Here is a 12,765-nt window from a genome sequence, read left to right on the forward strand (position 1 = left end):
CTATCTATCTATCTATCTATCTAAGAGAATAACAGTCTGAGGAGAGAAAGAAATAACAGTCATCCTGGCAGTTTTGGGGGGAGTTTCTGAACTGGCAGCGCTGGAAGGAACCTACAGTCACTAGACAATTTAAAGGCATGTCAACGCTGTAGCAGCTTAGTTATTGATGCCTCCATTGTTACCAAATCTGATCTGATCACTAAACAAAGAGAAACAAATATTGTTAACCTGCAGTCTGAACAAAGCCTTATTAAGCCAAAACCATGGTTGCTGAACATGTGATATCATATAATAAATAATCCCTGTATTTCCTGACCATCTCATTGAAAGTAGGGTTCCTGGTTTTCCTCGAGATCTTTGTCTTGCGTTTGGAAGTCTTGTGTGGATCTGGAAGCAGGTAGGTTTTCACATACGGGTTGGGATCTGTTCCATCCTCAGAAACCTGAAAATGAGGAGATATTATTAATAGTATGACAATAAATAATCAAACAAAACAACAATATTTCCGTCAGCAGGATCTCACGATGTGTATTACCAAGTCTCTAATGTGCATGACCATGATGAAAAGAGTGCTGTTCCTGTAGGAGATTGAGAGCTTCACTTCTCCTTCCACTCGACCAGAAGTAGGACTCAGTGGAGGCTCTGAAACAGTCAAGAATAACAACTCACATTCATGAAATTGGAATTACAAAGATTTCATCCCAAAATCAGACATTTTGGGTAAAGGCTGATAAATATTTGTTCCTTTTGATCATCTCTCTCTATGTCCACAGAGACCAGGTACAACCTATCCAATTTTGCTATAAATAGTGGTCGTCTTTAAATTTCCATATATCAAACCAAACCTTTCATTAGCACAAGTGTGTTGTTGTCGACAAACTGACAAAAGTGATTAAAAAGATATCAACATTATATATGAACATCCTAAAGGCCTAAGAGGGAACAAAGAAAAGAAACCAAAACCAGGGACAGTATCAAGAGGATGACAAATACCCAAAGAATGGAAATGAAAAGTATTTACCAGGTGCTTTGGGCGTGGCATCTAAACCTTCTGTCTTGTCATCCCGTGCAATAGGATGAAAGAAGGTATAGATCAGGTCACACTAGAGGAAGAGAACAGAGATTACTGAATGAACTTAGTCCCCGTAACTAACACTACAGTATAGCAATACCGAATGTCTGTGCATTCACCTGGGTGACCTCTGTGGAGCTCCTCATCAGGTTGTGGACATAGTTATTAAGCTCCAGCTTCCTCTTGGCTGCCACTTCTTTAATGTGGGTGCGACCAAGCACCATTTTGTTAGGGAAACTAGAGATAAAGACAGAGGCAAGGCATATTTAGCTGCTGTAATTCAGAGAATCTTTTATAACATTTTACAAATCTGAACAAAAATCTGGTGAAAAAACATTATCTGTGTGGCAGCAGGATTGTAGTTTGGTAGTGTTAATTATAACTCTAGCTAAAGATGAAAATACCTGCCACGCTGACTGTAGAGGAAGTTACTATAAACAGCGTTGCCTACCTCGGCAACTTCCAGAGAGGGAAGAGGATGGTCAGTTTATTGTGGAGCTCCTGGAACTCATCGAAAGTGCGGAAGACGAACTGTGGCTCATTCTGACCCTCCCTTAAGATCCTCACCACGTAGGTCTACACAGAAAAGACAAAGACACAGCCGTGCCATCTGGTTAAATCCAGATATGAGACAGAACATGAAAGTGGAAGGCAAAACGAAACAGCTCTGGGGGGACTCACATAGTGCTTATCGGGGTTATATCTCTTCTGGAAGGAGAAGATGGACGCGTGGAGGATGCGTCCTTCCTGTTTCAGAGTGTATGTCTTTGGGGAAAAAGACAGGATTGGCTCGTCATTGGCCGGAAGACCGGAGAATCGTAGCTGGGCGAGGTTGTGGATGAAGAAGTTGAACTTGGTGGCCACACTTCCCAGGCTGGACTCTATCAGCCTAGGGCAGATGGGGAAAGAAAGTGGGGTCAAAGGAGAATAAAACATAAGAGTGAGAAGAGGTACATAATTAACAAGACTACAGCACAAACGTCATTTGAACTAAGGCACTTACAAAAAGTACATCTTCTGTCAACAGGTGTAACTTTAGTCCAGTCTAACTGGTTTTACTTAAAACCACGCATGCCTGACACTGTGTTGTTGATGTAATGTGAGACTGCAGGTGTTCTGATCTCCCTCCTAAGACTATATCGCCACCTGGTGGATTTTGCATTTGAAACATAAGAAGAAAGGAGCTGTCCTAAAATTTCACACCACTCAAAACAACAGCTCAGATCAAAATAAATGACGTGTTCATGGCAATACTTCAAATGACATATGTTTCAATGCTGCACAGAAGTTTGGGGAATTCAAATAAACATTTCAGTTTCAATTTCAATTTATCCCAAAGTGGGGAAACATATTTTTCTTTGCTGAACTTGGAATGGAGAAAGGTGAGTTGTGGTACAAGTTAATAAATTTACCTGGTGAAGAAGATGGTGGCCTCAGCATCTGTGTTGTGGGGCTGCAGGGCGTCAAACACATACTTCAGATCCTGTGAGCCGGTGAGCTCTGGGAGGCCTGACGACGTCATCTACAACACAGACAAACACGCATTATTTGAAGAGATAAAAACACAAGTTCCAATACATTTCATGAGGCACCCATTTTTAAAGTAAGTTTGCACCTATTTACTACTAGTCATTTAGAACAGTGACATTTTTAAATAAAACCTAAATACATAACAGAATGAAAATGTAATTTAACTTTCAAAACAAAGCAGTTAATGTTGTAACATTTACTGAATTCATAAAATTGAACCAGTAATTTTTCATAATCAATTGAAATGTCATTTCAAATTAAATTGTCTTACAAAACAAAATAACCTACTCACATTTCCTTATCAGTTTTCTGTATTGCCCTTTTTTAACATCGTTTTACCATGCCTTACACTTGGGTTTCAGTTTATTATGTACACCTAGATAAAACTAATGCAGTCTAATATAACCGTCCTTTTTAGACATACAGCTGTCTTTTTTAATAACCTTTTCAAACCACACCTTTTGAAAGATGTGGTTTGTGGAACAGTTCAACTACAAACTCAGTCCTTCAAAATGATGAGCCACCAGTACTATAGCATATTCTATAAACAGACATTTCCAGGGCAACAGTGAAGTGCTGATTTATTATGAGGGCACGACTGCACTCAGTTTGCATATCTCCATATTCAAGCTCTTGCAGGTGCAAAACAAAACACGGATGGTACTTTAACAGACGAAGTTAACTAGCAAAAGGGAAGAAACTTGGGATAAAAAGCACAGTCAGCAGCAGCATAAAAATACACAATCTACACTACTACCAACCAAGATATCATACAAATTGTAAACTGTACCTCATCTGTGTGTCAACACCTGTGACAAATTGTACCATATTTCTTTCTGCCATCTATGCGTGTATCAACAAGTAGTGTGCTACTCACTTTTGCCTAATCTGTGAACACACATCTATTTGTGTATATGGCATATAAGTTTTTGTATCGTCTCACCAGTGACAGCAGATTGAGGAAAAGCCCGGAGTGCTTGCGGATAAGGTTGTAGGCCTGGCAACACAGGTCTACAAACAGCTGGAAGCGACTGGTGGGACGCTCGCCTCCGTTGATGACGTACGCCATGTCGGAGGTCAGAACGAATGGAGCGCGGTCTCTGATGGAAAAGAAGGTTGGGATGGATTAAAGCCTGAATTCAACGGTTAGCAAAATGGTTAACTGGTTTAAGACTTTGGAGTATATGGATCATGAAACGTGATATATTTTCTTCCATACACCACTAAAAAGAGAATAATTAAGTTACTTCTAAATAGTTAATCTAGAAGATACACTGCGACCAAAAACAGTGGTTGTAATAAAGCCAACTTGGATGGTGTGAATATCTCAGTTAAGAACCAGGTCATGTCTGACAAAGCACATTAATCTTACTGTGTAGAAATAAAGCAGCTCTTACACCTGAAATTCAGTGACCCACAAAGCCATAGTGGGTGAGTCACTGCATCATTTTGTAGATGTTTTTGGTTCACCAGGCTTTCTGCTTAAGCACATTCAGTATTCAGTGAAATAAAATAATGGATCCTACAATAAAGTGACAAATGGAAATCAATGTGTGGGAGATACAGACCTTTCAATGCATTATGTTCAGAGGGGTCAAAATAACTGAACTGATACAAAAACAAAAGCATCATATTTAATATTTTGATAGTCCATGGTAACACTTAATGGGTAAGTTGGTCAATTCAATTTCAATAGGCTGTTGTTTTACATTTCTGGAAAGGAATATCATTCCTAATTAAAATCCACTGATAGACGACCTTTTTCCTACACTCTGATAATAAAAAACTAAAAGACAGCATAAAATATCCTGATAGACTCCTATTCCAACCCTGATAGAGTACCAAAGGATATTGTACATGACAGGCAACAACTAAGCATAATGAAGTCCCACCCACACAGGGGGAACAAATAATTCATCACTCTCCTGTCCCTGTTGTCTGCCAATAAAAAAACTGAAAAATGTCTAATTGCTGCTGTGTAGTGGGTAGTGTAGAGTCAATAAGACATGAGATGTTAGCAGGGAGAATGGGAAAACTGTGGGATCCAGATTTCAGTTATTTCTGTAAATAATGTGGCCATAATGTTCTTGGCTTTATGTTTAATATTTGAATATGTGAATAACTCAGATAGCTCTACAGTGATTTATTTGAAGTGCCTCAGCTGACTAAAGTAGCTTGCTAACACATAGCAAACTAAAATAATCATGTGTCATAGTCAAATCTTTTTAGCTAGCTACAGGCGTTCTGTTAGCATACTGTGGAGCTGATTGTTTTCTCCTCCAGTGGGCGTGGTATGACGCATAGTGCTCCCTATACATGTGATTTCATTATTACCTTTTGAAGCTGCCAAACATCTGGGCATGGCCCAGGAACTTGCCGAAGTCGATGTGAAACATGTGACCAGTGGAGCGCAGCATGATGTTGTCATTGTGGCGATCACAGATGCCAAGAACGTAAGTTGCAACACAGCATCCAGCACAAGAGTAGATGAAGTTCTCTGATGCCTACAAGGATCAAGAGAAAGAAAGTATGCTTTAGTGGAGCACAAAGCAAACACTGCAATGATGTTGTGTAATAATGGTAGAATTTGCTTTTTTTGGATTAGGGCTAAAATATACCTGCATTTCTAAGGAAACACGGATATTGTAAAAGTACTTCCTAGACTTTGGCAGACTGTTATAGTTTATAGTCAAACATTGTACAGTAAATGTTTAGGGTCAGAAGTCTGAAGTAACATTTTACATTCATTAGCGTCAAAGGTCACACAGTTTGACAACAGCTACAAAGTTAGAGCACATCAAATGAGAAAACTTACAGTATGATAATTAAGCATTTTTCCTACTTTGCATGTATAAGAAAGGCCAGAGCAGAGTCTACCTGTTAAGGACACTTAGGTCCTTCAGGGTGCAGGGAGCACTCCTGAGGTCCTTCTATGACTCTGTGGTTACATCAGCTATATACTATGATGTCTGCTGGAGCAGCAGCAGCATCTCAGCAGCAGACAAGAAGAAACTGAACAGACTGGCGAAGAAGGCAGGCTCTGCTCTGGGCTGCCCTCTTGAGCCTGTGGAGGTGGTGGGTGATCAGGGGATGGCAGCATAGCTGTCATTGCTGATGTAAAATCAGTCCCACCCCCTCCATGGCGCTAAACAGCACTGGGCAGCACCTTCAGCAGCTGACTGCTTCACCCGTGCAGTGTTACTGCAGGTTCTTAGTTCCTGCTGCTGTGAGGCTGAACAACCAAGCCTGCTCCCAGTGACCACATATGTAGAGCCGCTGTTGTATTTAATATTCTATTTTGTTTTTGTATTTATCTGTTGTTCTATTTTTTTTTGTCTCTTGTGTGAACTGTCCTTTGGACTATGTGCTGCTGCGACACTGCAAATGTCCCCATTGTGGGATAATTACAGTATTATCTCATCTTATCTTAAAGAGATTCACAACGTATGGATAATTGCTATATTATAAACAGCTGATTAGGATAAGGATAACTGGCAAGAAATACCTGAAATCAGAAATCTGTTACGACCTATTGATGGTAACAGTCAGTATACACTTTTTCACTCCAAACTAACAGCTGCTTTTGGTTTGGCGTTGTGGTCCCAAAGCTCCTTTAAACGTGCAAGTGAAAGAACATCCTTTGTGTGTACCTTCTCATACTCATCCTCTGCAGGGTTGTACTTGCGCAGCCATTCTGCCAGCGGTTTGTCCTTAAAGGATCCAGTGACTCCATACTCCACCTGGATCTTTCTCAGGGTGTCGGAGGACGGCACAAGCTCCACCATACCTAAATAACATCAAATCTTTGATTGGCATAATGAAGACTCAGTGCAGACAATTTCTCTGCCAAACCTTTTTAAATAAATACTGTATGGTTGAATGCACTGATCATGTTAGAAACTCAAAAAATTAGGATTTGGTGATTGGCTGATCGCTGATTTAATTACATGATTATATCCATAATGTCTATTATTGTCATTTGACAGCAACTGAATACTTCTTTATTATGCTTTAGCAATTCAGTAAAGAGATCTGTTTTTGCTGTGATCACTTCTGAACACTGAGCATTCCTACAATTTGCCTGAGCTTTGGCCGTTGAGACACATCTAAAAGTTGACTGACGTTACCTTTGTCTTTGCCAGTGGAGATGCATTTGAAGTTGACAATGCGGAGGTCCAGCCCCTCCTGCAGCCAAATGCGGTCCATAATGCGAATCATCTGAAGAGCCAGCATGTCCTGCCTCAGGTCTTCTCCCACCTGACACAGACAGACAAACAGAGAGGAAAATAATACAAACACTGCACTGTTGTTCACAGTGGCTGGTTTTAATTTCAGCCACCAGGGGGGGCAGGATTCAGATAAAAATCAACAGCACTTGGTTACAACAAGCTTGTGTGTTTTTGATGACAGCTGCCCAGTTTAACCTAACTCAGAATGTGTGTGAGATGAATTGGAACTGGTTCTCAGGTATTGTCTGGATTACTGATTCATTTTAATCATTGTCCACAGGTTATATGTGTGCATACAGTACCTTGAACATAACATTGAGCTCTTCTCCCAATGGGTCGGCATTGACCAGAGCCAGCTTGAGGGGAACTGCGTTGGAGTTGAAGAAGGAACAGGTCTACACACAAACACAGGCAAAATTACTTTATCTGCATTACATCACACTGTTATGTTGTCCTCAGACACATTCCAAAAGAACCCAGTCATGCTTTTCTGTAGTGTTTTCTTTGTAACTTTCATTTATTCTAGGCTGTTTTTAAAAGCTCTTGCTTTGTCTCACCATCCCAGAAAACACAAATTGTTACATCATGCATGCTGTGTAAATGTTGACGTCCAAGCAGCACGTACATTAACAGACAATGAGCGTTATGTCTGGTGAACTCTAATGTGGCCAGGTGTAGTCTGGATCACATCATTTAAAGGACTCAAGAATGTAAAGTGTTATCAGTTAAACGATAACTGCCTCCATTCAACTGGAGATATGCAGGCTGCTGAACCACAAAGGACGTCAGATGATTCATCTGATATTATCCTCTGTGTCCTATCACCCACAATTCCCTTTGTGCCAACAGAGAATTCAGTACATGCAAATGTTACAAATACAGCATTTAAGGTATGTCAGTCTCTCTGATAAATATCGGTATAATATTTGAGCATTTATGATTACATGTGTTTCACATTCTGGTGAAACTGTAGCTTAACGAGTTCATTTCCTTATTGGCTGAATCTCCGTGGTTCTACAAAGAATATGTGGCTGTTCCTTTTTCCTGCCCAATAGTTCAAACAAGGGTTTCTACTGTTGCTGTTCGCTGAGCAATTCTGTTTAAAGAATAGGTGAATTTGCAGAGAGACCTTGTTTGTTCATACAAAACGGACAGCTTCTCGTTCTTCATGGCCTGTGTCTCTGTTACCTTGACGTTTAGCTCTTTGGCCACCAAACTGGGGCTGAGGGGCAGTCGGCAGCTGTTCCTCTGGAAGAAGTTCTGAACGTTTTCAAGACCCTCTTGGAGTGCTACCTAAACACACACAAAAAGACACACAAATGTGAGTAGGAACAAACACAACTACCACAAACTACATATTACTTGGCCTTTAACATGAAAGCACACACACACGCTGACTAACCTGTCTTGTGGATCCCCCGGCTTGTCTGACTCTCTCAGCCACAGCTCCCAGCAGGGTGACCAGGTGAGTCTGTTTGTCCAGCTCTGCCCTCAGCTTGCTTCCACACAGACACAGCAGGGCACCCAGCACCCGCTCATAGCGCCGTCCCCAGGCAGGATCCTGCACAGCGTCCTTTAGCAGCCTGCAGCCATTACACAATAATCATAAAGTCTGAAATTTAAGGGACACTTTCATCCTGCATACTAAGGTTTTTTCAGTATTCCAGCTCAGCATCAACTCTTGGTCTGACTCAACAGGGAAGTTACAGTATCGCTTTCTCTACTGAAAGCTGATATTGCAATGTCTAATCTAATGTTTGAACAAGTACCTTATAGGACGTAAATAGGGACATATGGCACTGGATAACACAGGAAATTACACAGGGCTGTGACATCCTGATGTTGTTTCATATATTCCTGAAGTACATCAATTAACTTCAGAACACAAATCTGTAGAAAGATTTAATCTTATGTGGTCATCAGAAAAACTAAGTTTGCTGTCAGATGCTTCAGTGTAAATGCTGACGCACCAGTAGAGGTAGTGGGCTATGTTGATGTTTCCTTGTGCTCTGGACAGCAGGAACATGACGAGGGCATTCTTTAGGTGACACTCAAACTTTAATGCCTGGAAGAGACAAAAGAGAAAAGTGAGTATCCATTGTATTTGGAAGAAATGTGAATAAATACACAAGAAGAAGAAATAAGTGACCAAGTGAGTAACTGATTAATGACTACACGAGATTGAGCTTTAGTAGCAAAATGAATGAGTTTTTTAAAAGTACATATCAAGTACACATTTGCACATTTATTTTTGTATTGTTAGCTACCTGTACTAGTTGTGGCAAGTAGTCGGCCAACTCATCATCACTGCTCTTCTCAATCCAACTAACAGCCACACTTCTCACCTCAGTATCTGCAAACCTACACAAACATAAAATTGCATTTACATACAGACAAATATACTTCTAACTCAACTTTGGCTTCACCAAGACAAATGAACATACAGATTTTATTAACCATCTGATAACCCTATGGTGAAAAAGTATATTCCAAGAGTGATAGGAACAGCGCTTACTTTGAGTCAAGGAGCTCCAGCGCAGTGACAGGGGGCAGGGTGGGCCAGTGGTGGAGCAGGGAGTGGATGTGAGCCATGCTGGCCCAGTCCCAGCTGGGCGCACTGGCCAACACCTTAGGGAGGCTGCTGGGGTGGTCCCTCCGACAGTGAAGCCGATGGTCCCACAGCAGCTGGTGATCTGCCCGCTTCAGCCTGGAAACAGAGAGTGAGAACATGGCTTAGATGATAAAAACAAAGAAATAACGATATAAATTAATTATAAACGTGATATCCACCAGTACTTTAGTGCATGACCAACTCAAATGAGTTAAAGAAAATTTTAAAGAAAAAGTTTCAATACTCCGATAAAAAACTAAAAAGAATCTTAAAGACTCCAAATGATGAGGGTACAATCAAGAATATTGTTTAAAATGCGTGTTTGAGTGTGTAAATGTGAAATAAGGGTCAGCCAACTGGCCGAGTTGCAGTTTAAAACCATGTGTGTCCACACCCGCATAATATATGGGGTAAAGACTTTGAAGGAATTCAATGAAATATATTTTTTTTTTTTGCAAAACATTGCAAAACCTCTTGGATATAAAATGTCATCACTTCATCTTTTAGTTAAATGTCTTAATTAGAGTAGAATTAATGGCCGAAAACATGTTTTTTGGGGTCAAACTGACTTTGGACCAAGTCAAAGTGACCATTTGTGCCAGATTTGTTATGAGCTATCACAGGAGTTATGGCCAAAAACATGTTTTTTTGAGTTCACAGTGATGTTGACTTTTGAACACCATAGTCATGCTTGAATCCAAGTGCAGGTTTATACTAAATGTAAAAAAAATTCAATCAAGGTGTTACTAAAATATTGCTAGACCGAGGCGGACTTGGAGTAAGATCAACCTTGATACCTGACACTCGGTATCTAATCAGCTCATCCTTCTATTGTGCCCACAAAAACGGACCGTCAGACATCCAAAAACAGAATGCCTCTGATGTAAGAATAGGTACAATTGATTGTACCAGCTTTCTTTTACAATATTTTATAAATAAAAAATGCTGGAAAATTATGCGCTGCATGATACACGAAGGTCAACTAGTGTGAGATGGACATCACAAACTAAGTGACCTTTTGAACCTTAAATTAAAGACAAGTTCCTTCCTGTAGCTTGACCAGACCTTGCTGAAGTAATATACAATTTAAATGTGCCTCAAGAATTAATGGAATGCCACATATGCAAAAATGGCACATGAAGTGTCAATGAACATGCAGCTTCGCCGGTCATGCGCCTGCAGAGCCCGGAGAAATGAATGAACAGGACAGAAAACAGGCGGTGAAAGCCCAGTGAGAAGGGGCTCTATGCTTAAGCGCCCGTTGAGTCTCATGGATGTTGGCAGTGTGGAGAGGAGATTTGGCTGGCAGCGGCCATAAGAGAGCATTTAGCTGAGCCCAGGGCAGCTGGAAGAAAACAGACACACTGGAGCAGACAACATACAGGCGTTTATGGGGAAGTGTGACTGGCAAAGTCAGTGGCATTTTTTAAAATCCCTTCTTCAATCTAGTTAAGTCCAACAGATTTTGGGTGGTCTGAGAGAGAGCCAAAATGCTGTCTGCTGAAGACGATACATTTAACTAGAAATACTGTTTCTGTGCATGTTTTTTTAAATCCCATAACCCAAAGCACTGTAAGTCTATTGCAAGCTCCTGTGGCAGTCAATGGAAGCATGCACTGTACATTCGCAAAGACAAGCGCTTCACACATTTCATTGACAGACTCATTTACCCACATGGTAATATGCCGAAAAGCAGAATTAAATAGAAGGTTTTGCTGCATTTTAGACACTAATTAAAATAATTTGTTATTACAGTATCCAGCAGTTGCTGTTGCAATTTCCAACTGCTTGCTTTTGTACAAGAAGCACATCTGTTTTGCAGATCAGGCTGAGCAACCTTAAGACTGTCTCTAGTGGTATTAACCGATATTAGTGCTTTCATTTGAAGTCCTTCCTGTAAACATAATCTCCCATACAAACTCTTCTAGCTGAAGCGATGAAAAACAGCAGGAAAATAATTGTTAAAAATGTTGTATTGTAGTCTCTGCTTTTTAGTTTCCACAACAGAGAACTTTGTCCTACCCGAAATTTGAAGCTCGGCTGCAGATTTTTTCCAGTTTGCGTCGGAGGTCCGGGTCCAGCTCCTCCAGGTTATGGGGCTCTGGGCTTGGGTCCTCTTTGGGTCCAACATATAAAATATCCACTGCTGAGCTGGGAAAGTCCACCTGATCACAACATAAAACCAGAATTGAGATCACATCATTCTTCTGACATGAGTCTAAATCAATATGAAGATTTTCATATGCCTGTACTACTACCAGAATAATTTCCCAGTTAATTCTAGCATCAATGTAAGCAATACTATGCAGATATTTGGACAGAAAAAAACTCAAGTCTTAAGTTTTAAAAACTAATTGAAAACTTAGATACAAGTATTTCTTATGCAGCTGTCTGTTTTTACAAGCTTAGTTCACGTGCAAAAGAGCTCACGTTAAATTAAGGTGGTGGATTTGTATGTCAGTATGAGAAGTTTTTCATTTTAAAAATGCAGGTACACAAAAGCAACATAGTTGCTTGCTTCTACATGGTAGACTGAGTAGCACATTTGCATGGTGAGGAAATGTCCCTTTGTTGATGCAGACAGTACATGTAACCTTGTCAACAATCAAAACAACAGACCATGAATAAACAAAGAATTCATGAGAAGATAGTTTATCGGTCAACAACAAGCAGAAGTTTGTGTGGGACAATATTACCAGGGAATTGACTGCAAAGGATTTCTTCCAAACTATTAATCATATGATTTTGTCTTACTAACACATGATGTGACAACCTCAGGCACAATGTGTTAAAATGGCTACATCAAACACACAGTTATTCGTTTATCAGTCTAAACCTACTCAACTTAAAGCTGAGGCGTGATGTTATGTTATATTATTGTATTTCAAATTGAATGTAGTGATTAATAAAGCTGTACACCGCAAAAACATGTGCCAGTGTCCACCCGTCTGAACTGCATCTGTGATAGTAGTAACACTGTTACGTATGTACTAATGCTCATTTGGCAACACCACCAACCTGGAGTACGATTCTTTCTGTGGGCATCCTCTTGCGGCTGCCTATAGAGCCATTAGCAGCAGCAGCTCCCTGTGTAGATAGCCACATACACAACAGCCTGCTACCCCTGGCAAGTACCCTGTGAAACACAGCAGCAACCAATATGACAACAAGAGAAATGGACAAGGATGCAAACATGATCTTTTAATGACCTTTTATATCAAGTGGTTGTATGTTTCTGGTGCTTTAATACTGTTTTATAGCTTGTACATGTTTATGATATATACGGTATGTGTTCCTTTCCTTCAGTAGAGGAAAATGTGATG

General features: G+C 40.3%; 1 protein-coding gene across 1 annotated transcript in view; it reads right to left on the minus strand.

Annotated features, from left to right (window-relative positions):
- Window positions 1-12,765, minus strand: part of pik3c2a (phosphatidylinositol-4-phosphate 3-kinase, catalytic subunit type 2 alpha) — a 41,002-nt gene that overhangs the window by 2,911 nt on the left and 25,326 nt on the right. The window contains exons 14-32 of the mRNA XM_084555640.1: window positions 12,461-12,578; window positions 11,465-11,607; window positions 9,347-9,538; window positions 9,099-9,192; window positions 8,802-8,896; window positions 8,234-8,414; window positions 8,020-8,124; window positions 7,134-7,226; window positions 6,730-6,859; window positions 6,253-6,389; window positions 4,937-5,106; window positions 3,546-3,702; window positions 2,485-2,594; window positions 1,754-1,961; window positions 1,524-1,648; window positions 1,192-1,309; window positions 1,022-1,103; window positions 536-642; window positions 317-442 (exon numbers count right to left, since the gene is read on the minus strand). Coding sequence (XP_084411766.1) covers window positions 317-442; window positions 536-642; window positions 1,022-1,103; window positions 1,192-1,309; window positions 1,524-1,648; window positions 1,754-1,961; window positions 2,485-2,594; window positions 3,546-3,702; window positions 4,937-5,106; window positions 6,253-6,389; window positions 6,730-6,859; window positions 7,134-7,226; window positions 8,020-8,124; window positions 8,234-8,414; window positions 8,802-8,896; window positions 9,099-9,192; window positions 9,347-9,538; window positions 11,465-11,607; window positions 12,461-12,578 — 2,491 coding nt within the window. The remainder of the gene's footprint in view (window positions 1-316; window positions 443-535; window positions 643-1,021; window positions 1,104-1,191; window positions 1,310-1,523; window positions 1,649-1,753; window positions 1,962-2,484; window positions 2,595-3,545; window positions 3,703-4,936; window positions 5,107-6,252; window positions 6,390-6,729; window positions 6,860-7,133; window positions 7,227-8,019; window positions 8,125-8,233; window positions 8,415-8,801; window positions 8,897-9,098; window positions 9,193-9,346; window positions 9,539-11,464; window positions 11,608-12,460; window positions 12,579-12,765) is intronic.

The sequence above is a fragment of the Chelon labrosus genome (genome assembly GCF_963514085.1).
Source record: "Chelon labrosus genome assembly, chromosome: 11".
In the NCBI taxonomy this organism is placed as follows: Eukaryota; Metazoa; Chordata; class Actinopteri; order Mugiliformes; family Mugilidae; genus Chelon; species Chelon labrosus.